The 25,282-nt window shown below is 44.0% G+C and overlaps 1 protein-coding gene across 2 annotated transcripts in view; it reads right to left on the reverse strand.

Annotated features, from left to right (window-relative positions):
• Positions 1–934: 934 nt before the first annotated feature.
• Positions 935–25,282, reverse strand: part of AQP9 (aquaporin 9) — a 49,440-nt gene continuing 25,092 nt past the window's right edge. Inside the window, exons 2-6 of one of the 2 annotated variants that reach the window (XM_061431163.1) lie at positions 18,760–18,886; positions 11,657–11,794; positions 9,492–9,610; positions 7,130–7,347; positions 935–2,095 (exon numbers count right to left, since the gene is read on the reverse strand). In XM_061431163.1, coding sequence (XP_061287147.1) covers positions 1,921–2,095; positions 7,130–7,347; positions 9,492–9,610; positions 11,657–11,794; positions 18,760–18,886 — 777 coding nt within the window. In that variant the 3' untranslated portion in view covers positions 935–1,920. The other variant, XM_061431164.1, reaches the window with a different exon arrangement.

A 25,282-nucleotide genomic window follows, 5' to 3' on the forward strand; every position in this document is an offset into this window, starting at 1 on the left:
ACTGACTTCTGAAACATGGATGTTCTCTTGGATGAGAACCTGACCTAGGCAAACCCATTTGTAAACTGGGAGAGACAGAGGATTTGAGTGCACGCACCTGGAACAAGAGAGCTTCTTTTTTCCATAAAAAAAAAAAAAACAAACCTTTCTGTGGTTGATTTCCATAAGCGCACATTTCCTCTTCATAATTCCAGTCATTAATCACCAAGCAGTGTTTAATGAGCACCTGTGGGGATCATAGATTCCACTGTCTGACCTGAAAACTCAAATTTGGGGTCACCTCTTGACTTGGGGTAAGAAGTATAATGTACCCATGGAGTCTGGTTCTGACTCATCTGGCATCTGTTTTTGACAGAACTGGGATCAAGGCACAGGACTTCAGTGTCTTCTCTTACATGTCTGTCTGTTCTTGAATCTAGGGTCTCTTAACCTGCACACTGAAGACATGTGGGTATGAATGGGTACTGCAGAGGAGGGCTATCCTGTGTGTGGTAGGAAGTTCAGCAGCATCTCCAGCTTCTACCGACTAGATGCCAATAACACTCCTACCCCAGCTGTGACAACCAAAACTGTCCCCAGACATGGCCAAATGTCCCCTTGCATGGGGTGATAGGTGAGAGTGAGAAGGAGTAAACTGTCCCCTTCTGAGAGCCACTTCCCTCTAACCCTTGAGGACCCCAAGTCTGAGAATCCTACCGGGAATTGCTTGGTCACCACTAGACATGTTTCTCAAGGAAACCCATGTACTTTAACCAAGCCAAAGTTCTCAACACTGGCTACACCCATTTAGAATCAACAAGATGTTTACCAAGTTGTTTTTTTAGAAGTTCCCCAGAGATCTTTATTTGTAGATAGGACAGACAACCTCTGAACTAAGTGTACTTAGCAATCTTATTACTCATAAAAACAAACATGTCACTTATTACTCCAAACAAACATGTCACTCCAAATTTATTTCAAATAGGAAATGCCAGTAGTTTCAGAGCAAGAAGAAATTCCATATGTCAGTCTATTACTGTCTATTAAAGGCCCCTGGAGACTTTTCACATGTGCTTTTTGTTGTTCTGTTACCATTACACAACACTTGAGAAACTGGATGGTCTGGGAATTCTGAGCTTTATGACAGTTTGACCAAAGTGTATCACTTGACGTAGACCAATTTCTCATGCTTGTAATTCACAGACACTTTTTTTTCACACTTTTAATTTTATATTGGAGTATGGTCGATTGACAGTGCAGTGACAGTTTCATTTCAGGTGGACAGAAAAGGGACTCAGCCATACACACACATGTATCCATTCTCCCCCAAACTCCCCTCTCATCCAGACTGCCTCATAACATTGAGCAGAGTTCCCTAATTCACTGACTCTTGACTAAAGTGACAGGGAGGTGCCTGACCAAGAGGAAATTCCCAGAATGTACAATGCTGGGATGGTCAGGAAGATCAAGACTTAGCAAGACTAAGGGTGGCCTAGGAAGGGTCACCCTTAGTCACCTCTGATAATGTGCTTCAGCAGATGAAAAATATGGGCTACCTCTTCCCTTTGCAGTGTTTCTGGGAATAAAATCAGACAATGGCAGTCTTTATAACTTAGGATCCAGAAGAATGTTGCCCAGGCTGTGTGCAAATTCTGGCAGCTGCCAGTCCTGCTTCTGGTGAGCCAGGAGGAGCTGGTCAAACTTTTTGTGCAGTTATTAATCTAATATGTATAGGATGCATTCAATGATGTTCAACTTTCCATGGGACCTTAGGCAACTCAACTTCCCTAAGATTTTGTTTTCTTATTTGAAAGATGAGCAGCTTGATACTTACCCTAGATGGTCACTAGGAGGATTCAATTAGATAATGTGTGTGAAGATGCTTTGTGAAAGGTAAAGCCCAGTAGGTAGCCAACTGTAAACCCAGACCTGAGCACGCTATTACATGATTGCATTCAGTTCATATTTCTCTAGTTTGTCCTCTGGTTGTTCTGCCTCCAAGTCTGGGTTCAGATCTGGGTGGTGGATTTCAATGAGAAGAAAATAGACGAGGCCTCCAGCAGCAGCACCAACCAAAGGTCCCACTACAGGAATCCACCAGAAGTTATTCCCAACTCTGAAAGCAAACAAAGAAATCAGTGATACATCGCTTGGTCTTCCTTCTAGTATCACTGCTAGTTACTCACTAACCAGCTAGTTGTTCTCCTACTCATGGCTCTTTTTAAATCAGCAAGAGCTAAGTAGAATGGCACTCATGGTAGCTTGGTAGCCAGTACCCTTTCATTGGCTGGACCCTCTTGAGTTGGATGTGCTGGGCTTAAAGGGAGGAGTAGGTTCCCTGCCTGGCCTTACTGGTAAGCAAGGTCATCTGCATCCTATGATTGAGAGGATGCTGGAAAAATGTCTGTGTTAATTGCTTAAAGGTACTGTTTTGTAGGATACTGATTTCAGTTGACCAATTCCATTGTTCTGTTAATACCTGTGAGAGAAATGTCCCATTTATTTCCCTTTCAGAAAACATAGCCCCTGAACCCATGGCAGCAGTTGAGGGCATCTAGGGCAAGTTCAGGTCAATTATTTAGGAGTTGCCTTTCCCTCATACTGAAGTGGTGAGTCCTGGGGATTGTGAACGGAAGGGAGATGTGGAGAGATTCCTGGACATGATTGGTGGATGAGGGCAATCATGAGATAAACAATCAGGAAGCATTTGTCAATGAATGAATTAAAAACTCAAAGGTAGATATATGAATTAAATACTAAATAGAATTTAATCCCATACTTATATTTTGAGGTCACAGCTTACTCAAATGTATTTTCTGATAAGGATTCCCTCTCCCCTCCAGAAGTTCTCAGTGTCAGTACATTATTTTGGAGGTCTAGTTCTGGGAGAAATCAGGTGTCTCTGTGAATTGTCACCATTTCTTTTCGGGACAGAAAATCCATTTAGATAATTCAGTAGAAAGGACCATGAGTGCTCTGAAGCAAGTAAAACTATACAGTATAGTTGTGTAGTTGTTTAAGGATATGTGCATTTGAGATAAAACTTTTTAAAAAAAGGATAATTATGAACAAAAAGTTCAGGGTAATGCAGAGGAGGCAGAGGAAACAAAAGGAACACAACTCTGCATAGGAATTTCACAGTGTTTTATTTGGGGAACATATTTATGGCTGCTATTTACAATTTTATTTTTAATAACTATACATATTTCCATGGAACTGTTTGTATCAAACTTTTATTAGAAAGAATAATAAAGGAAATGTTATATTATTTAATATAATATTTTTAATAAAATTATTTTTAAAATAATAAAGGGGGGCCTATTCTAGAATCCATGAGACCTAGTTCTAATCTCAGGAGTGTCCTGGGTTCAGAGCACTTAGCACATTGCTCTGTGTGTGTGTGTGCACACGCTCAGTGGTGTCTGACTCTTTATGACTCTACAGACTGTAGTCGCCAGGCTCCTCTGTCCATGGGATTCTCTACTCCAATGGAGTGGGCTGCCATTTCCTCCTCCAGAGAATCTTCCCAACCCAAGCATTGAAACCAAGTCTCCCATGTTTCCCGCATTGGCAGACAGGTTCTTTACCACTGAGCCACCTGGGATCTCAGGACTACAGAAGGTCTTTGAGCAAATCTCCCCATCTCTGAGCTTCATACTTCCATCTATACCGTGGTCCTTTCCACCTGTATCATGCAAGCACTCTCTTAGATCCTGAATCTTAGATCATAAATGCAGGCTCCAGGGAAGAGCACTGAGATTGAGCACAGTGGCCACCAGATGGCACTCTTACTGTGCAGGAAAGAGGACGTTGCACTCCACTCTTCACACAGACCTTTATCCCATGCCTCCAAATTTTCTATGAAAAGAATTTTCTGTGAGAGGCACCTTCTCTTCAGCACATGCTGCTACTGTTTAATCAGTTGTGTCCAACTCTGCGACCCCCCTAGGCTGTAGCCCACCAGCCTCCTCTGTCCATGGGATTTCCCAGGCAAGAATATTGGAGTGGGTTGCAATTACCTTCTCCAAGGGATCTGCCTGACCCAGGGATCGAACTCACATCTCCTGCTTGGCAGGTGAAGTCTTTACCACTGAGCCACTGGGGAAGCTGTCTTCAGCACATGAAGTGAGTCTAACCACCTCATTTGGTCCATCACTTCCTTTTTTTCCAGCGCTGTTTTGTGGTGAGTCTCTCACTGTCATTTAACAGGTTAGGGGCCAAGATACCTGCCAGCATGCATGTCCTCCTTTCACTGTCTGGACCCTCTTGAACAGGATATTTTGTGCTAAGGTCACAAGGCTTAAATGGACGAGATTTGACGTGGCTTCCTGCCTGGCCTTTCAGGTAAACAAGGTCATTGGGGTGCTATGATTTGGGGGGATACCATAAAACTGTGTCAGTTGCATAGGGTACTATCATTAAGGATTCATTTCTTTAGCTAAGTTATTTTTAAAATTAACAATACCCCTGAGATCCTTCACCTATTAAGCTATTAACACTTTAATGTGAATTAGTGAAGACCACTTGCTTACATTCTAATGTGTGTGTGTGTGTGTGTGTGTGTGAGTTGCTCAGTCATGTCTGACTCTTTGCAACCCCATGAACTGTAGCCCACTAGGCTCCTCTGTCCATGGGATTCTCCAGGCAAGAATACTGGAGTGTGTTCCCATTTCCTTCTCCAGGGTATCCTCCTGACCCAGGGATCAAACCCAGGTCTTCTGCATGGCAGGCAGATTCTTTACCATCTAAGCCACCAGGGAAGCCCAAGAATACTGGAGTGGGTAGCCATTCCTTTCTCCAGGGGATCTTCCCGACCCAGGGATGGAACCCCAGTCTCCCTCATTGTAGGCAGATTCTTTACTGTCAGAGCCATCAGAGAAGCCCTTTTACATCCTAATATTTAAGGGAAAGCAAGAGTCAGCTAGGGTCTGTCTTGCCCTTGTCAGACCCTGGGGAACCTACTCCCCTGTCATCCTTACTTCTTGCCATACAGGGGCAAATGAGGGTCTGAGAATAAGGCAGTCTAGGTTTCATCTGAGATCCTAGATGTGGATTCAAACTAGGAAATCTCCTGAGATGACTGTCTTGGGTGGAAAACCCTGAAAGGATGGAACTCTAGGGACCCTTTGGAATCCTGTTACCTCTCAAAGGTTTTCTTTTGAACTTTTGGTAGAGGATTATCAGTCAGCCTAGCTATTTGATAACTGGTATCTGCCCCTTCTACTCCCTTTTAATTTCTTTTATATAATGATGTCAGATGAATTTTTGGTAAATTGAAGTTCTAAACACATCAAACTTTTGCCCTAAATCCTTTGCTACTCCCTATACTCTATAGAAAAGACAGCAACAAAAATCCCAGAGTCTTGTTCTAGAAATCTAGTCCTCTGTGATCTGAAACAATTGCCCTTCCAAGTTTCTTCATACAGCCTTCCAACTAGACTAGATTGTGTATCATTTTAATATGCTGTCTTTAGATACAGATGCCTCTCTGCTTGAAACAGCCTCTCTGTCCCTGATTGAACATGTCCAAATACTATAAAATGCCCCTACTTCCACTCCCATAGTTCCTAAATTTGGAGCTGCAAGTCTTCTCTCAATTCCTGGGGTTAGTCATTTGACAGCTTCAACCTATGTTCACGCTCTGAAACAGAACATAAACAAAGCAGTGAAGGGCAGCAATAGTAAAGGGCATCTTTAGCACTAGGCCTTAAATAAGGGATTAGGAAGCCGCATGGATGAATGAATGCGTGCATGAGGGGGAAAATCCTGATCCTGAGGGATGCGGTGCTCAGAGTTTGGCATTAGGTGATTTCAACATCACAGATGTGGGCTCCTGCCATATACTCAACAAAGCAAAGAGAACAGGCAAGACCTGTTTTAGAACCACCATCACACTTAGAGCTTTGGGTGAATCACCAAGCAAGGCTCAAAGCGAGGCCAGCTTACTCTGGCGCGTCTTTGTTTTAGGCGTCTGTGTGAAGCTCACAGAGGTGTCTTGGTGGCGAGGTGAGGACAGTGGTCTCCTGGAGTGAACCTCAGGAAATTGGAATGAAAGGAAACTCATGGGTTCATTCTGGGCTTTGGAAATAAGGAGACCTTTAACATGTTCTCAGTGGTCCACTGGAAGAACACACAGGATCCATCCTAGCTGTGAACGTTGTGTTCCACCTTTTCATGGTCTAGTATGGTCATTCTGGAACAGAGCTCCTCAGCTATGGCACTCTGAGCATTTTTGTTTGTGGGGATCTGTCCTGGGTACTGTAAGATGCTTAGCAGTATCCCCCGTTGGACTCTACCCACTAGATACTGGTGACAGGTTCTGCCCCCACCATGCCCAGCTGTGACAACCCGAAGTGTCAACATGCATTGCCAAACATCCTTGGGGGCAAAATTACCACTGGCTGAGAACCACTGCTCTAGAAGATTCATTGTGTTGTTTGTTCCTTAAAGATAGGGTATGCTGGGGACTTTCCTGGTGGTCCAAATGGTTAAAAATCTGCCTGGTGATGCAGGGGACATGTGTTCAATCCCTGGTCAGGGAACTAAGATCCCAAATGCCACAGAGCAACTAAGCCTGCGTACCACAACTGGAGAGCCTGTGCACTGCAACAAAAGATTCTGCATGACGTGGTGAAAATCCCGTGTGCCACACTAAGACACGACACAACAAAAGAAAGAAACAAAAAAGACAGGGGATGATGCTTGATTCTTTTTGTATCCTTCATCTCCTAGAACATATGCGGCACAGAGCATTTATCCATTCTTTTGTTCAATAGCTTTCATTGAATAGCTTTCTATGTGCTGGATCCTATTTCAGTCACTGCAGACAAAGCAGTGAAAACGCGGTTAAGGCCCCTGTCCTCACAATGCTTTCTCTGTAGTGGCTCCAGTGCTGCCAGTGGTGGTGATTAGAATAGCGTCGGTGATTGCTCTCTGTCTCTTCGTCTCCCTCCCCCTTCTCTTTCCCTGTCTTACACACACACACCACATCATAAATCACCAGTGATAACGTTCCACACTTCTGACGAGGGTGCTCTTACCCTCACCCTCCCATCTGCGCTCTCTTGGATCTCCAGGTCGAAGCCCAGCCCTCCCCATTGAGGCGCAGCGTGAATCTTCCTCCCTCTTCCCCAATCATTTTGTTACTTACGTGAACACCTCAAAGCCCCAACCTGCCAAAGCAGTGAAAAGTCTGGGACTCAGGTCTCGAGCCGGGTTCATGGCACAGCCACTGTTCATTCCCAGAGAGGAGGCGATGGTAACAATCAGGAAGCCAATGACAACAGGCTCTAGGCCTCTGGGGACTCCCAAGTTTCTCGAGTCAAAAATGGCAAAGATGACAATGAGGAGGAACATGGTGGCCACTACCTGGGTGAGGAGAAAATGTACGAGGGGTTCAGCTTATATTCTTCCCACTGGCCCACCTCAAAATGCACCCCCTATTGTTAAAAACAAACCTAATAATAAGCAACATACACTGGCTGAGCACTGTCAGAGCCTTTTCTTCTTCTTAGCAGTCCTAGACATGAGTGCTAATCTCTCTGTCCTTAACAGACGAGTTACCTGACTGAGGTGACGCAGTCAGTGGCAATCAGGTGTGGATACAGAGAGTTTAACTCTAGACACTCTATCTCAACTACTCTGACCTGTTAAGCTGCTACCAGATAAATAGAGGGCAAGCTGCAGGCTGGAGAAATGAACAAAGGGGCTCATTCAAATTGGTGAGAAAAACGATGTGAGACATCAATAGATACACGGGCAAAGGAAATGAAACGACAGTTCATAAAAGAAAAATAGATTTGAAAAACAAGTAAGTGGGGAAAACTGATTTGTAATGAAAAAAATGCAAGCAATACCAAATATTAGGGAAATGATATCAGTTCTCTCAGGCTTTCCTGGTTGAACTAATCAAGTTATTACTTTTGAAAGCCAATTTAACAATGATTTAGCAATATGTATTTTAAAAAGCCCATAAATGTGTGTACTCAGTTGGACCCAGTTGGATATTTGAGAACTACACCTTGGAAATAATCTAAAATATGGAAAAATAATACAATGAATATGCAGATACATAATTAAGCATTATTTATAGTACTGGAAACCTGGATTCCACATCACCAGGGCAAAAGCAATTGTGTAGTGCCCATTCTATAGTCTATTATACAGCCACTAAAAACAATAAATATGAACTCTGTGTGTACAATGTGATGATTGAATATTTACCTCGATTAACATGAAATATTTTTCTAGGTTAACATGAAAATGAACAGGTATGTTTTAAGAAAAAAAAATTAGAAAACAAAAACTATGTGGTAACATTTAAAAAAAAATCGGAGGCCTTCCTTGTGGCTCAGTTGGTAAAGAATCTGCCTGCAATGCAGGAGACTCGGGTTTGATTCGTGGGTCATGAAGATCTGCCGGAGAAGGAAATAACAACCCACTCCAGTATCCTTGCCTGGAGAACCCCCATGGACAGAGGAGTCTGTCGGGCTACAGTCTGTGGGGTCACAAAAGTCAGACACGACTGAGCGACTAAGCACACACATGTGGTAAAATTTAAAAATACTTATGACATTAGGTAAAAAATTATATGTGTATTACATTTTATACTTGAAAATAACATAAAAGACAAGTTGTAAGGGATTATACAAACAATAATAGCAGGTATCTTGAAGTGATGTGGTATAGTGGGTGTTTCCTCCAGTCTCTACTTTCTAAAATTTCTAAACTATTATTTGGAAATTGTATTACTGTTTTACTGTAACAACTAAATGACAGCCACTCTTTACCAGATATTTATTATGTGCCAGGTACTTCATTGCTTTTTCTCATTAGAACCTCACACTAATCTGTGAGATAAATCCTATTTATTCACAATTTACAGATGAGGAAAGGAGGATTGAAAGAGGTTAAGAAACTTGCCCAAGGGCACAGAGCTCCTAAGCAGAAGAATCAGGATGAGACTCAGACAAGTGATTTAAGACCAGAACAGTTGTGCTATTGGCTACATGACAAATGCTTGGATGCCCCTTGTTTAAATGTCAAAAAGGAGAGACACTTCTAGCTTCCTGGAGAGTCTAGATAAACCTATACATCTGGGGAGACACCGAGGACCCTCAGCTCGCCTACCACACTTCACAGGTCTTGAACTGAGAACAAAACGTCTTTTCTCCAGATCTCTACATTTACATGATGTGAACAAATGAGACAGTTTCGCAAAGCAAACCCCATTTGCCCGTATGGGGTTGAAAGGTCCACTCCTCCACTTTTCTCTGAACTTTCACATCTGTTGATGTGAAACAAGGGTACTTTTTAAAGAGGAAGCAGGAAACTCAGTGGTTCAACTTTGGCAAGCACAAGAATTTGTCAGCAAAGCTTGGGTTATGCTTAGGGACCTCCAACTTTGGAAACACAGACTTTCCTTTCTGATAGGCCTGTAATGTTCCTATGCATCCTCCTTATTAGATTATGTCTTTTCACTGAACTTGGGTCTTTGTTGCATATACACTTACTTGTTCTGCAAATGCATTCACCAGAGACAGATACGGAGCTGGGTATGTTGCGAAAATGTGTGCTGTTGCATTTTCTCCCACGATGAGCAGTTTTCCACCAGCAAAAGACATAAACGCATCTATGGAAGACAGAGCTCTGGCACATTAGTGTCCTCTGGGCAGAAGAGAGGGAGACTTATGCCAGGTCTTGTGCTGAGCAAGTACAGACAAATAGCCAGGTTCAGTTTGGCAGATCCATATCATTTGCCTCTCTTCGTCTCATAGTATGGTAGTTTTAGAGATGCCCAGAGAGCTCCCACGGAGAAGGCAATGGCGCCCCACTCCAGTACTCTTGCCTGGAATATCCCATGGATGGAGGAGCCTTGTAGGCTGCAGTCCTCGAAGTCACTAAGAGTCGGACACGACTGAACGACTTCACTTTCACTTTTCACTTTCATGCATTGGAGAAGGAAATGGCAACCCACTCCAGTGTTCTTGCCTGGAGAATCCCAGGAACGGGGAAGCCTAGTGGGCTACCATCTATGGGGCTGCACAGAGTCGAACACGACTGAAGCGACTTAGCAGCAGCAGCAGCAGAGAGCTCCCAGGGTGACGGGTCAGAGAAAGAAAGCCCTGGCTGCCCTGGATGGTTCTCTCCACACTTGAGCCAAATCCTTATTCAGTGGGTCGTGGGAACCAGTTTTCTCTAAGGGGAATTGTTGGAATTTGCAAGATTGACTAAAGGCCAAAGTGAAGCTTAGACCTGCTCTGGGCAGAATCCATGATTCCCAGAGGGTTCTCAGTAACCCCTAATACCAGTCCAGCATTTGAGGGCATCAAGTACAGTGAAGATGCCCTTAGAACAAGAGACACAGTAGACCCTGACATACCCAGTGTGGTCTAGGTTGTCCCAGACCCCCAGGCCTCTCCTGACCCAGCCTCTGACTCTCCAGGTTTCTGGTCTGATCTTGAGTTGTCCTTTTGTTTTCTTACACTCTATTTCTTAGGATAGTCTGCGGGAAGAGGTGCCTTTCCACAGGTACCTCTATTAGGCTTGGCTCATAAACTCTAGTTTCCTGAGTGTTCCAGCTTGAGAGTTATAAGGTATTGAGATTTACTTTGGGTTAGATAGAAGGAGATACTTTAACAGTGGATTTTATGGAACCCCAAGATGGCACCCCACTCCAGTGTTCTTGCCTGGAGAATCCCACGGACGGGGGAGCCTGGTGAGCTGCCGTCTATGGGGTCGCACAGAGATGGACATGACTGAAGGGACTTAGCAGCAGCAAGATTTTTTAGTTTGAAAGGGTTCCGAAGTCATCTAGTTCATTCCCTCGTTTTCCAGAGGAGGAAACTGAGACCAATAAGGTCAGATGACTTATTGAAGCCACACAGCTACTTACTTAGTTCATATGGAACTAAAGTCTGGTTCTTCCATTGTCAGAACTTTGATTCCCCCAGGACTGCTGCCAAATGGAAGCCCTGGCTATTGGACAAAAGGGAGATGGGGTTCCCTACCCACCCCATTTCTCTACTGTGTTCCTTCCCTCAAAGGCTTTGCTCCAAATTCCTTCTCTAAATATTTACTCATCATTCCTTTGAGAGAAGTCAATGGTTTCTCTCCCAGCCAATTCAGAGAAAGGTATGGAGAAGCCAGGGCCCTGTTGCTTCTTTGGCATTGTTTACACTGTAGTACTGGTTGGGTCTAAAGATAGAATTCCTTTATGTTCTCCCCTTCATTTAAGTTGTGATCGTTTTCATTAAGAGGCTTCATGAATGCACCCTGAGAATAATGTTGGCCCCATTAACTAGAACTTAGGACCCTTAGAAGGGCTTCCTTGGTAGCTCAGATGGCAGAGAATCCACCTGGAATACAGGAAACCCAGGTTTAATCCCTGGGCTGGGAAGATCCCCTGGAGAAAGGAATGGCAACCCACTCCAGTATTCTTGCCTAGAGAATTCCATGGACAGAGGAGCCTGGCGGGCTGCAGTCCATGGGGTTGCAAAGAGTTAGACACAACTGAGCAGCCAACACTTTCACTTTCATTCAGGACACTTAGAACTGCCTGTCAAGTGTGTGATAGACTGTGTCCTGTTCTTCCTATCTCACCTCTTCCTGCCAAGTAATCCTGAATTTCAGCTTACACTCAGCTGTCCCTAATCTCTGGACTTAGGGCCCTACTCACCATAGTAAATGCCGAAGAGGGTCGCAGCCCCTGCAAAGGCTCCCAAGAACTGGGCCCCCACATAAAAGGGGAATTTGAACCACTTCATCCGTCCAAAAAGACACAATGCAAAAGAAACAGCTGGGTTGATGTGGCCACCTGCAAAGAAGACAAGGTGATTAAGAAAGCCAGAGGGCAGGCCAGGGAGAACTATTGTGAAGAAAAGCTTATCTAGGGACTGCAGGCAGAACTCAGTCTTCTAGGCAAGGAACCATATGTGAGGACACAGAGGGGTGTGTGTGTGAGAGTGGGGAGGAAGAGAGGACTATTAATCCTCATGGCATCATTAGATATTTTTCAGGAAGTTTAGCTTTCTCAAAGTCAAATTTACAAACAAACTTGTACTCAAATGGCTTATTTTCCATCTCTGTCTATTTATGTCTATCATTCTATCTATCATCTCTCTCTACTGGGCTTTCAGTTCAGTTTAGTCGCTCAGTCGTATCCGACTCTTTGCAACCCCATGGACTGCAGCACACCAGGCCTCCCTGTCCATCACTAACTCCCAGAGCTTGCTCAAACTCATGTCCATCGAGTCAGTGATGCCATCCAACCATCTCATCCTCTGTCATCCCCTTCTCCTCCTGCCTTCAATCTTTCCCAGCATCAGTGTCTTTTCAAATGACTCAGTTCTTTGCATCAGGTGGCCAAAGTATTGGAGTTTCAGCTTCAGCATTAGTCCTTCCAATGAATATTCAGGATTGATTTCCTTTAGGATGGACTGGTTGGATCTCCTGGCTGTGACTCTCAAGAGTCTTCTCCAACACCACATCTCAAAAGCATCAATTCTTCAGTGCTCAGCTTTCTTTATAGTCCAACTCTCACATCCATACATGACTACTGGGAAAACCATAGCTTTGACTAGATGGACCTTTGTTGTCAAAGTAATGTCTCTGCTTTTTAATATATGTCTAGGTTAGTCATAGCTTTTCTTCCAAGCGTCTTTTAATTTCATGGCTTCAGTCACCATCTGCAGTGATTTTGGAGCCCAAGAAAATGAAGTCTGTCCTTGTTTCCATTGTTTCCCCATCTATTGCCATGAAGTGATGGGACCAGAGGGGCCATGGTCTTTGTTTTTTGAATGTTGAGTTTTAAGCCAACTTTTTTACTCTCCTCTTTCACTTTCATCAAGAGGCTCTTTAGTTCTCCTTTGCTTTCTGCCATAAAGGTGGTGCGTCATCTGCATATCTGAGGTTATTGATATTTCTCCTGGCAATCTTGATTCCAGCTTGTGCTTCTTCCAGCCCAGCGTTTCTCATGATGTACTCTGTATAGAAGTTAAATAAGCAGGGTGACAATATACAGCCTTGACATATTCCTTTCTCAATTTGGAACCAGTCTGCTTTTCCATGTCTGGTTCTAACTGTTGCTTCTTAACCTGCATACAGATTTCTCAGGATGCAGGTAAGGGGGTCTGGTACTCCCATCTCTTTAAGAAGTTTCCACAGTTTGTTCTACTGGGCTTTGCCTATCTATAAATCAATAACCCCAAGATCAGATCAGATCAGTCGCTCAGTTGTGTCTGACTCTTTGCGACCCCATGAATCGCAGCACGCCAGGCCTCCCTGTCCATCACCAACTCCCGGAGTTCACCGAGACTCACGTCCATCGAGTCAGTGATGCCATCCAGCCATCTCATCCTCTGTTGTCCCCTTCTCCTCCTGCCCTCAATCCCTCCCAGCATCAGAATCTTTTCCAATGAGTCAACTCTTCGCATGAGGTAGCCAAAGTACTGGAGTTTCAGCTTTAGCATCAGTCCTTCCAAAGAAATCCCAGGGCTGATCTCCTTTAGAATGGACTGGTTGGATCTCCTTGCAGTCCAAGGGACTCTCAAGAGTCTTCTCCAACACCACAGTTCAAAAGCATCAATTCTTTGGCGCTCAGCCTTCTTCACAGTCCAACTCTTACATCCATACCTGACCACAGGAAAAACCATAGCCTTGACTAGACGAACCTTTGTTGGCAAAGTAATGTCTCTGTTTTTGAATATGCTATCTAGGTTGGTCATAACTTTCCTTCCAAGGAGTAAGCGTCTTTTAATTTCATGGCTGCAGTCACCATCTGCGGTGAATAACCCCAAAGAGATTGATATAAACTGTTAGCTTCAGTATATTTTAAAATCAATATATTTATATAATATACTTAGTGGATTTAATTCTATATCTAGTAATTCCTAAGTCCCTGTCCAGAGGATATAGAAATAATATTAGGACTGAAAAAGAAACATGTCTTTAATGTCCCTCCCTTGGTGGGCTGTACCTCTCACTGAGGTAAGGGGCTCAGTTTATTTTGAGGTGGTCACAACATCTGAATGGATTCTCCGTAGTTTCTCTACATAGACAATGTATATCTCACACACAGAAATGGAATAACATTTCCTTCACTCCAACCTAAACTCTGACTCAAGAAATCATCCTCTTTGATTCTTATCCATTCGCAAGTTCAGGCAGAGGGCTTGTTCTGGGGGTAGGCTGATGCTATCCCCAGCTGACTTTCCTGTAGCAGCAACAACCACACATATTGAACACTTGTCAGATGCTATCATATGGATAATTACACGCACTTGATCCTCCTAAGAAACCGGTGAGATGGGTCCTACTCCAGTTAACTGGTGGGGAAACTGAGAAGTCAAGTAACAGTTTATGGTCACATGGTTAATAAGTGGTAGGTCTCAGATTCAAATCCAAGCTTATTTGAACTCTAGGGCCTATGTTCTATGTTTTTACTTTTCTAGGTTTTCTTTACCAAGTTTATAAAGGTTTTCTCTGCCTTAGACAGCAGGTGAAAATATTTCAAAAGTCGTCTTTGAACATATGGGCTTGATTCCTAGGGATGAAGGACACACGTGTGAAGAGTACAGATGACATTTAGTGTGTGTGTTAGGGGGATTAGAGTGACTGTCAGTGTAACCACACTGAAATGTGGACCTCTGGGTTATGGGAATAGCTATAAACAAAGCAGTGATAATGATGATGGTGATGATGACACTTTGCCATTTGACTCCACACACAACCTATTGATAAGCTTTGTTTTTGGAAGCCTCCCTCCTCTCATTGCCTCCAGGAAGAAAGTTGTGCTTTTCCTGAATCTCTAAGCCAAGGTGGGCTTGCAGTGGGGAGGGATTCTGACTGCTGGCTAAACTATGAGGGCCCTGTCTTCACCTGACTCTGCCCCTCAGGGGCTCATATGAACAAGAAAATGTCAATGCATCAAAGCACAGGTGACTTCCTGAAGACTTACACATGCATCACATCTTTTGTTTTGCTTTTAAATCTAAGAGAGTCATAATTCTGGAGACTGGCAAGAGTACCGCTTACTAGGAAGCTGGAAACAGGGCTTAGAAGAGGGGGCCACACAGGGCAGGGGAAAAGGTCCTGGAGCCAGCCCTGTTTCTCTTTTCCAGAGGCTAGTTGGAGGATCACCGCCACCCAGCCAGCCTGGAGGGAGCCAGTGTGAAAGGACCCGGGGACATAAGAAATCACCTCCAATCAAAAATATCTCCCCTCAGATGAGTCCGCCAATGGGAGAGTTATTATTTAGCAAGCTCCTCTTCCAAAATAAAACTTGCTGTAGGTTTAAAGCATAAAAGATTTATGCTTTTAGTCTCTCAAAAGCACTCTGAGGCCAGAACTATTATTCACCTTGAGCTTCCCATACCAAAAGGCACTTAGTAGGTGTTCAAGATATGAACGTTGGGGATATAAATAGCCAGAGGTCTTTATTGAGATAGCTCAGGCTACAAAGATCTACAGAGGGAAAGCTGTTTGGGGGTCAGAGAGGGTGTGTCTGGGAGGGCGCTTTGCAAAGCATTGAGGAGAGTTTCTCTTTGCAGAGATGTGTGATCACTCGGCTCACCCCTACCTGAAAGACAAAAAAAACAGAGCAGCACTGCGGAAGAAACAGGAGTGTTACAGTTGGAGAGGGCCACGCTCATATCTTGGCCCTGTCGAAGTGGCTGTGATGATCAGATTATCCACATAAAGACCCGGATGGATGGAGCTGAAGCCCAGGAGGAGGCCTGAGATGAAAGCCTTACATGAGCAAGGTGATCAGGTTCAGGGTTCTGTCCTAGACGAGTCCCCTTCTCCCTGCCACCCGCAGACAACTCTATGATGGAGATAATCCTACTATTTTAGCTCTCATTAAGCAATCTTGCTTTTTTCTGGAGATTTTTATTGCCTATAAAATGCTGCATCAGAAACAGCTGCCCTGATCTAGGTACAAGTCAGCAGAGCAAATGCTGAGTGTGGGGTGGTGCATAATCAAGGCATTGCGAGTTCTGATTGGCCAGATTGGATTGCCAGACTCCTGGCAAGCTCACAAGGGAGCAGGGTAGGTGACTCCTGTGCAGAGAAGTAACGCTTTATGTTCCAAAACCAGAGGTCAGCTGACCTTCCCAGTCTGGACCACAAAGTGGGGTCCCATTTATGTTTATGCCTAATATACATTGGTTATTTTTGGAATTCCCAAAGAGGGCCTCACAAGTGTCCACAAATCAGTATGTTGGTTGCAGCCACTATGAGAGAATCACCACCGCACCGCCCCCCCCCCATCTTCCTCTCCTATTCCCGGGCTGTTAAAGCCAATACTGAGTCTGCACTGATGTCATCACTGGGCCAGGGTGTTATCTGTGCCTGTTTCCCCCATTTCCCTGGGAGCCTGAATAGTGCTTAGTTCCAAACAGAGATGGGAAATAAGCTCCCTTTCCCCAGCTCAACACTGCCATCCCAGGTGGCTCAATGGCAAAGAATCTGCCTGCCAATGCAAAAGACATGGGTTCAATCCCTGGGTCAGGAAGATCCCCTGGAGAAGGAAACAGCAACCCACTCGATATTCTTGCCTGGAGAATTCCATGGACAGAGGAGCCTGGCGGGCTATAGTCCATCGAGTTGCAAAGAGTTGGACACGACCTGGTGACTAAACAACAGCAATAGCTGCCTTCTATTAGCCAGGCTCAGAAACTGTTCTCCTTGCATTTGGGGATCTCACAGTCTCTCTGAAACAATTTGGACAGCTCCTGAGCCTTGCTCAGAAACAGCCCTTCATGAAAACAGTCCGCTTACTCCTCTGAGTGCAGGAGTTAACCAACCCCAGGCTAAAGGCCAGATGGGAAGATCTCACACCATCTTTCACTCCCTCTTCTCCTTCCTGCTGGTATCTGCCCCTTTTCCTCCCATGATAACTCCAAATATATCAGTGTATGCAAACAGACATTGACAGGGGTGGTGGTGAAGTGTCAGCTACATTGGTAAGGTCTGGGACCAATTTATCCTAAGTAAATATTTGATGATATTCAATTCAGGGAGTTATGTAGGTGAAATACGGCAAAACCACATCTCCACCTTTAAAAAGTAGCTGAGAATATGCCTACATTTATATTGCATGGTTTGTGGAAACCACACTTGTCTGAATGCAGTTGGGAGGGTGTGGGGAGAGGCAATGGAGCATTCTGCATGCTTGTTTGAAGGCAAGAAGGTATTCTGTCTCTGGTGTCAAGGCCTGCACTGTCATCTAGCCTTGGCCCATTCAGGGTGGCCCCTTGGTTATTTTTGCATCTTGGGTAGGCAGTAGAGTGTGGGGATCACCGCAAAGGCTCAGCATGAGTTTGAACAGAAACACTGCTCCTACTTAACAAACCACATACATGGGAATCTGTAACCTGGACTGCCTTAGGATCTGAGTGCCCCTATGATACGGAAAGGCTGCCAGCCAGCAAACGACTGTTCCGAGTACCCAGTCCCCGGAGGCTCTGAGGGGGTCTGGGCAGTCATTCTTCAGTGCTATAGTGGCAGTGCTTGTCACCAGTCCAGCCAACTCACCTGCAGGATCCTCCCCTGGACCGTCCTGCCCTGTACTGGACCTGTACAGCCCTGTCTAAACTGCCTTTCCCATGATAGATCATTGGAAGTGTTGTTTAGTAATTGGGACCTATGCTTTGCTGTCTCATGGACCTGGGCCAAATCTTTGATTTGCCTTTTTACCAGCTGTGGGATGTCTGGAAATTAATTTAACCCCTTGGGGGCTTCCCAGATGACACAGTGGTAAAGAATCTGCCTGCCATTGCAGGACACACAAGAGACACAGGTTCGATCCCTGGGTCAAGAAGATCCCCTGGAGTAGGAAATGGCAACCTGTTCCAGTATTCTTGTCTGGGGAATCCCATGAACAGAGGAGCCTGGTGGGCTATATATAGTCCATGGGGTTGCAAAGACATGACTGAGCACAAACCCAAAGCAAAAAGCAAAAATCTTCAGGCCTCCAGTTTTCTCTGTAGAATGGACAGTAATACCTGCCTCAGAGTGCTGCTGCAGAAGAGAGAGGAGGTGTTACAGAAGAGAGAGGAGATAAATTGTATACAGCACCCCATACAGTGCCCAGCACACTGGGGTCCCCATCTTCCCTTATCACCAACAGTCTTACCTTAGTGTTCTGAGTCCCCAAGACAAGGCTGCTAAAGATTCCACAATCTTTGGGAAGTGGATCATTTTCACACTTCCTTCCTAAGGTCCCAGGCTGCATTAAGTATCATTTCATTTTGCTTCTCAGAACCTCAAGAATTGCTTTTAATTAGTCTACCACTCAGGGCAGGTTGGACCAAGACCTCTTAATTAGCCCTGCGCCTCCATGAAAGTACCAGCTACTTTGCAAATGGCCCAGGGCTCTCTGTGATTGCTCGGATAAAGGTCTGGGGAACTGCCTCTGTTGGAGTGATCTTCATGGGTCATTCACAGAATATCTGGGAAGTGGTTTTCAAGCGTAAGATGGAGCTTATAAAAGAATGTATTGACAGGTGAAGAATACGATTCAGTGGCCGGATTTAGGAATCAGTCAGTTCTGAGTTCCAGCCCTCATCTCTGTCTCTTGCTGCAGGTTGACAAAGCGGCAGGTCACTTAGCATTTATTTGCTGGCCGTTTAAAATTGGTCATTTATAAAAATAGAATCAAAGATATTCTTGCAGGACTGCTGAGGTCTAAAACAGTTAAGGTATGTAAAGCACCCAAAACAGTGATAGTACACTGGGATGGCTGGGTTAGTAGTGGTTGTCATTGTTTCTGGTACTTACCAGAGACACCTGCACTCACATAAATGGCCATTGCAACTGCCATTGAAAATCCAGTATTGATAGTGATGATTCCTCCAAAGTGTCCTCGACTGAGAACAGCTTGGGCAACAGAACCACATCCAAGGACCTGGAATGAGAGGAAACTCAACAAGTGAGTGAAGATGGCCACCATCAAAGACAACGGGAAGTCACAGTAACAAGAAGCATTTTTCAAGCACATTCACAAACCAGGCTGCCACAGGCCTCATATAAATCAGCTTATAATCTTCCAACTGTGCGCAGGTAGCAAAATGCTGGTCCCAAGGCTGCATCTGGATTATGGATGAGTTTTGTTAGGCCTTCATAGTGTTAAACTTTTTAATGAATCTATAAATTGGGTAATTTGGTAATCATTTCATTATACATAAATATCTAATCATTATAAAACTGAAACTATGGACTTCCCTGGTGGCTCAGATGGTAAAGCATCTGCCTACAATGCGGGATACCTGGGTTCAGTCCCTGGGTCAGGAAGATCTCCTGGAGAAGGAAATGGTAACCCACTCCAGTATTCTTGCCTGGAAAATCCCATGGACCAAGAAGCCTGGTAGGCTACAGGCCATGGGGTCGCAAAGAGTCGGACACGACTGAGCAACTTCACTTTTACTTTCTTTCACTTTTGTATGTCAATTATACTTCAAAAAGAAAGGGCGAGAGGAAGGGAGGGTAGAAGTTGTGGAAAGAAAGGAACGTTTGATGAGGGAGGTTTATTGGGAAAGATGAAACAGTTGCATAAATTTCAACAGGACAACACACAACCATTGGCCATCCTCATGCTGTGGTTTAAAGAGCCAGTGTGGTCCTGAAGGAATGTCTGGGGCTGTAGGATCATTAGATCATTGCTCCTAGATGTCAAATAGCCAAATTTTTTCTAGACTACAGATCCCAGTTTGGGTTTCTTAACTAAAGAATAGCACCAACTGGAGGGAGGACTCAGTATCAAGTAATGGATATGATTTGAGGGTATGTGAAGCAAGATGAGAAAACCAGACCACCTGACCTGCCTCTTGAAAAACTTATATGCAGGTCAGGAAGCAACAGTTAGAACTGGACATGGAACAACAGACTGGTTCCAAATAGGAAAAGGAGTACGTCAAGGCTGTATATTGTCACCCTGCTTATTTAACTTATATGCAGAGTATATCATGAGAAACGCTGGACTGGAAGAAACCTAAGCTGGAACCAAGATTGCTGGGAGAAATATCAGTAACCTCAGATATGCAGATGACACCACCCTTATGGCAGAAAGTAAAGAACTAAAAAGCCTCTTGATGAAAGTGAAAGTGGAGAGTGAAAAAGTTGGCCTAAAGCTCAACATTCAGAAAATGAAGATCATGGCATCTGGTCCCATCACTTCATGGGAAATAGATGGGGAAACTGTGGAAACAGTGTCAGACTTTATTTTTGGGGGCTCTAAAATCACTGCAGATGGTGACTGCAGCCATGAAATTAAAAGATGCTTACTCCTTGGAAGGAAAGTTATGACCAACCTACATAGCATATTCAAAAGCAGCAACATTACTTTGCCAACAAAGGTCTGTCTAGTCAAGGCTACGGTTTTTCCAGTGGTCATCTATGGATGTGAGAGTTGGACCGTGAAGAAAGCTGAGCGCCGAAGAATTGATGCTTTTGAAGTGTGGTGTTGGAGAAGACTCTTGAGAGTCCCTTGGACTGCAAGGAGATCCCACCAGTCCATTCTGAAGGAGATCAGCCCTGGGATTTCTTTGGAAGGAATGATGCTAAAGCTGAAACTGCAATACTTTGGCCACCTCATGCGAAGAGTTGACTCATTGGAAAAGACTCTGATGCTGGGAGGGATTGGGGGCAGGAGGAGAAGGGGACGACAGAGGATGAGATGACTGGATGGCATCACTGACTCGATGGACGTGAGTCTGAATGGACTCCGGGAGTTGGTGATGGACAGGGAGGCCTGGCGTGCTGTGATTCATGGGGTCACAAAGAGTCAGACACGACTGAGCGACTGAACTGAAACTGAAGCAAGTTTTCAGAAACAAATGTATTCAAGGAACAAGAGACGAAGAATAGGAAGGCTTCTTATCAGGATGATAATAACCAACTTCGGTGTCTCTTCACAAAAGGATGAGAAGGGAACTCTGAACCTGAAATAAGAGAGGATGCACATCAACCATTTCCTGATAGTGATGAATTAATTCTAAATAGCTCCCTTGGGGCTCATTTGTGAAGTCCTTTAAAGAAATATGATTTACAAACAAGGGATGTTTAACACATATAGAATGGTTTTGTTTTACTCCTCCCTGAAGGCAGAGAAATTACTAGATGATCTTTTAACATCCCCTCCAGTCCCTGATTCTAAGATATATCAACTTAACTCTAACTGGTGGACAGTAGGGAGAAGGAGGACCTGCCATCTGGAGGGATGCTCCAGGGCTGCACATCACAGGCATGGGGCCGTCTCTGATGTTAATCACAGATCTGGCTCCAGACCCTGTACTGAGAGCCAAGTTAAGTTGTAGCAGGAACATGGTTCCCTTTCCCTATTTTAAGAAATGAAATATTCCTCTGAGTCCATCTCACAGCCTACCAATTCCACCTAGACTTGACATTCGTTTTTCTAGAATCCTTATCTGTTATAATAAATGTCAGAATTAAAACCACACTGCTGTCTTTCTTTTTAATTTAAGATCAATTAAATGCCCTAAGTACAACTTCCAAGCTAACTATCATTTAGGCAGCCTTTCCTGAAAAGAGGCAAAAAACAAAACAAAACATTCCTGATAGCTTAGAAGACCTGATTTAGACAACCCGGGTAAGGAGAGACACACTCAAACACGGGCCAGTCCTGAGCTATTAACACTTTCCAAATAAACTTCTTCCTTCTTTTATAGTGTGATATTCATAGACTTGTGATATTCTACAGGGGGTGTAAAAGCTTTAAAAGGTCTGAGTGGACCTGGAGAGGCTTCTGTTCTGTCAAACTTCATTGTGATTAATACTGTCCTCTTCCACCCTAGATGCTGAAATTGCTTTTTTGTTCTTTTCTAGGGAGGATAACTGATGGCATCACCGACTCAATGGACATGAGTTTGACCAAGCTCCAGGAGTGTGTGATAGACAGGGAAGCCTGGCGTGCTGCAGTCCATGGGGGTCACAAAGAGTCAGACACTACTGAGCACTGAACAAAACTGAACTGATGCTGTGCACTGCAGGAAATGAGCAGGAGGAGAAATAAACAAGGTAAGCACTTCAGTTTGCCTAGTCTGAAATTACTATTCAGAAGATTTCAGCCCATGTTGACATCATTTCTTCCTAATTTTTAAATACTCTTACTATAGCCTGAAAATTAATAAGGCAGACCAGTAATTGCCTGCTAGGATCTTTTCTTGCCTGCTTCCTCTCTCCTGCATTCACAGCACCAGGGAAGTAGACCTTGGATATCCTGATGTTATCATACTCTGATCACTAGGGAATTGGTCACTCACCCTTGTTTCCTTCTTCTGTGTGCCCACTGTAATTTTCTTCTTTAAAAAAATGAGAGCACTGTCATTTATAGTATTACTGATAGAACTTCCAACATGATTCCATGCTCTAACCATTAAGAACTGCCTTATTGTTCCCCTTCTTAGACACAGAAAGAGACATGCTGTCTCGATTTCTTTGGTCTTCGCTATCAAGAAATCTTTTTTGGACTCATCACTCTTTCATAGTCTTCTCACTAAACCTAATCTTTTCTCTCTGTAATTCATTTGTACTGTCCCTACTGAACAATTTGTGTTTAGCTGTTTTCCAAGTGCCTGATCCTGATTTCCTTATCTAGAAAACAATCTCTTAGATTCCTTTGCATACCAACAGGCGATAGTATGCTCAGTTCAGTTCAGTCGCTCAGTTGTGTCCGACTCTTTGTGACCCCATGAATCGCAGCATGCCAGGCCTCCCTGTCCATCACCAACTCCCGGAATTTACTCAAACTCACGTCCATCGAGTCCGTGATGCCATCCAGCCATCTCATCCTCTGTCTTCCCCTTCTCCTCCTGCCCCCAATCCCTCCCAGCATCAGCATCTTTTCCAATGAGTCAACTCTTTGCATGAGGTGGCCAAAGTACTGGAGTTTTAGATTCAGCATCCGTCCTTCTAATGAACACCCAGGACTGATCTCCTTTAGAATGGACTGGTTGGATCTCCTTGCAGTCCAAGGGACTCTCAAGAGTCTTCTCCAACACCACAGTTCAAAAGCATCAATTCTTCAGCCCTCAGCTTTCTTCACAGTCCAACTCTCACATTCATACATGACCACTGGAAAAACCATAGCGTTGACTAGATGGACCTTTGTTGGAAAGTAATGTCTCTGGTTTTTAGTATGCTATCTAGGTTGGTCATAACTTTCCTTCCAAGGAGTAAGCATCCTTTAATTTCATGGGTGTGGATGAAGCCTGCAAATCACTGCACCATCTGTAGTGGTTTTGGAGCCCAAAAAAATTAAGTCTGACACTGTTTCTACTGTTTCCCCATCTATTTCCCGTGAAGTGATGGGACCAGATGCCATAATCTTAGTTTTCTGAATGTTGAGCTTTAGGCCAACTTTTTCACTCTCCTCTTTCACTTTCATCAGGAGGCTCTTTAGTTCCTCTTCACTTTCTGCCATAAGGGTGGTGTCATCTGCATATCTGAGGTTATTGATATTTCTCCCAGATATCTTGATTCCAGCTTGTGCTTCTTCCAGCTCAGTGTTTCTCATGATGTACTCTGCATAGAAGTTAAATAAGCAGGGTGACGATATACAGCCTTGAAATACTCCTTTTCCTATTTGGAACCAGTCTGTTGTTCCATGTCCAGTTCTAACTGTTGCTTCCTGACCTGCATACAGGTTTCTCAAGAGGCAGGTCAGGTGGTCTGGTATTCCCATCTTGTTAAGAATTTTCCACAGTTGATTGTGACCCACACAGTCAAAGGCTTTGGCATAGTCAATAAAGCAGAAATAGATGTTTTTCTGGAACTCTCTTGCTTTTTCCATGATCCAGCGGATGTTGGCAATTTGGTCTCTGGTTCCTCTGCCTTTTCTAAAACCAGCTTGAACATCTGGAAGTTTATGGTTCACGTATTGCTGAAGCCTGGCTTGGAGAATTTTGAGCATTACTTTACTAGCGTGTGAGATGAGTGCAATTGTGTGGTAGTTTGAGCATTCTTTGGCATTGCCTTTCTTTGGGATTGGAATGAAAACTGACCTTTTCTAGTCCTGTGGCCACTGCTGAGTTTTCCAAATTTGCTGGCATATTGAGTGCAGCACTTTCACAGCATCATCTTTCAGGATTTGAAATAGCTCAACTGGAATTCCATCACCTCCACTAGCTTTGTTTGTAGTGATGCTTTCTAAGGCCTGCTTGACTTCACATTCCAGGATGTCTGGCTCTAGTTGAGTGATCACACCATCGTGATTATCTGGGTCATGAAGCTCTTTTTTGTATAGTTCTTCTGTGTATTCTTTCCACCTCTTCTTAATATCTTCTGCTTCTGTTAGGTCCATACCATTTCTGACCCTTATCGAGCCCATCTTTGCATGAAATGTTCCCTTGGTATCTCTAATTTTCTTGAAGAGATCTCTAGTCTTTCCCATTCTGTTGTTTTCCTCTATTTCTTTGCATTGATCGCTGAGGAAGGCTTTCTTATCTCTTCTTGCTATTCTTTGGAACTCTGCATTCAGATGCTTATATCTTTCCTTTTCTCCTTTGCTTTTCACTTCTCTTCTTTTCACAGCTATTTGTAAGGCCTCCTCAGGCAGCCATTTTGCTTTTTTGCATTTCTTTTTCTTGGGGATGGTCTTGATCCCTGTCTCCTGTACAATGTCACGAACCTCCGTCCATAGTTCATCAGGCACTCTATGTATCAGATCTAGGCCCTTAAATCTATTTCTCACTTCCACTGTATAATCATAAGTGATTTGATTTAGGTTATACCTGAATGGTCTAGTGGTTTTCCCTACTTTCTTCAATTTAAGTCTAAATTTGGCAATAAGGAGTTCATGATCTGAGCCACAGTCAGCTCCCGGTCTTGTTTTTGCTGACTGTATACAGCTCTCCATCTTTGGCTGCAAAGAATATAATCAATCTGATTTTGGTGTTTACCATCTGGTGATGTCCATGTGTAGAGTCTTCTCTTGTGTTGTTTGAAGAGGGTGTTTGCTATGACCAGTGCGTTCTCTTGGCCAAACTCTATTAGCCTTTGCCCTGCTTCATTCTGTACTCCAAGGCCAAATTTGTCTGTTACCCCAGGTGTTTCTTGACTTCCAACTTTTGCATTCCAGTCCCCTATAATGAAAAGGACATCTTTTTGGGGTGTTAGTTCTAAAAGGTCTTGTAGGTCTTCATAGAACAGTTTAACTTCAGCTTCTTCAGCATCACTGGCTGGGGCATAGGCTTGGATTACTGTGATATTGAATGGTTTGCCTTGGAGACGAACAGGGATCATTCTGTCGTTTTTGAGATTGCATCCAAGTACTGCATTTTGGACT

The sequence above is a fragment of the Bos javanicus genome, chromosome 10, assembly GCF_032452875.1.
Source record: "Bos javanicus breed banteng chromosome 10, ARS-OSU_banteng_1.0, whole genome shotgun sequence".
Classification (NCBI taxonomy): Eukaryota; Metazoa; Chordata; class Mammalia; order Artiodactyla; family Bovidae; genus Bos; species Bos javanicus.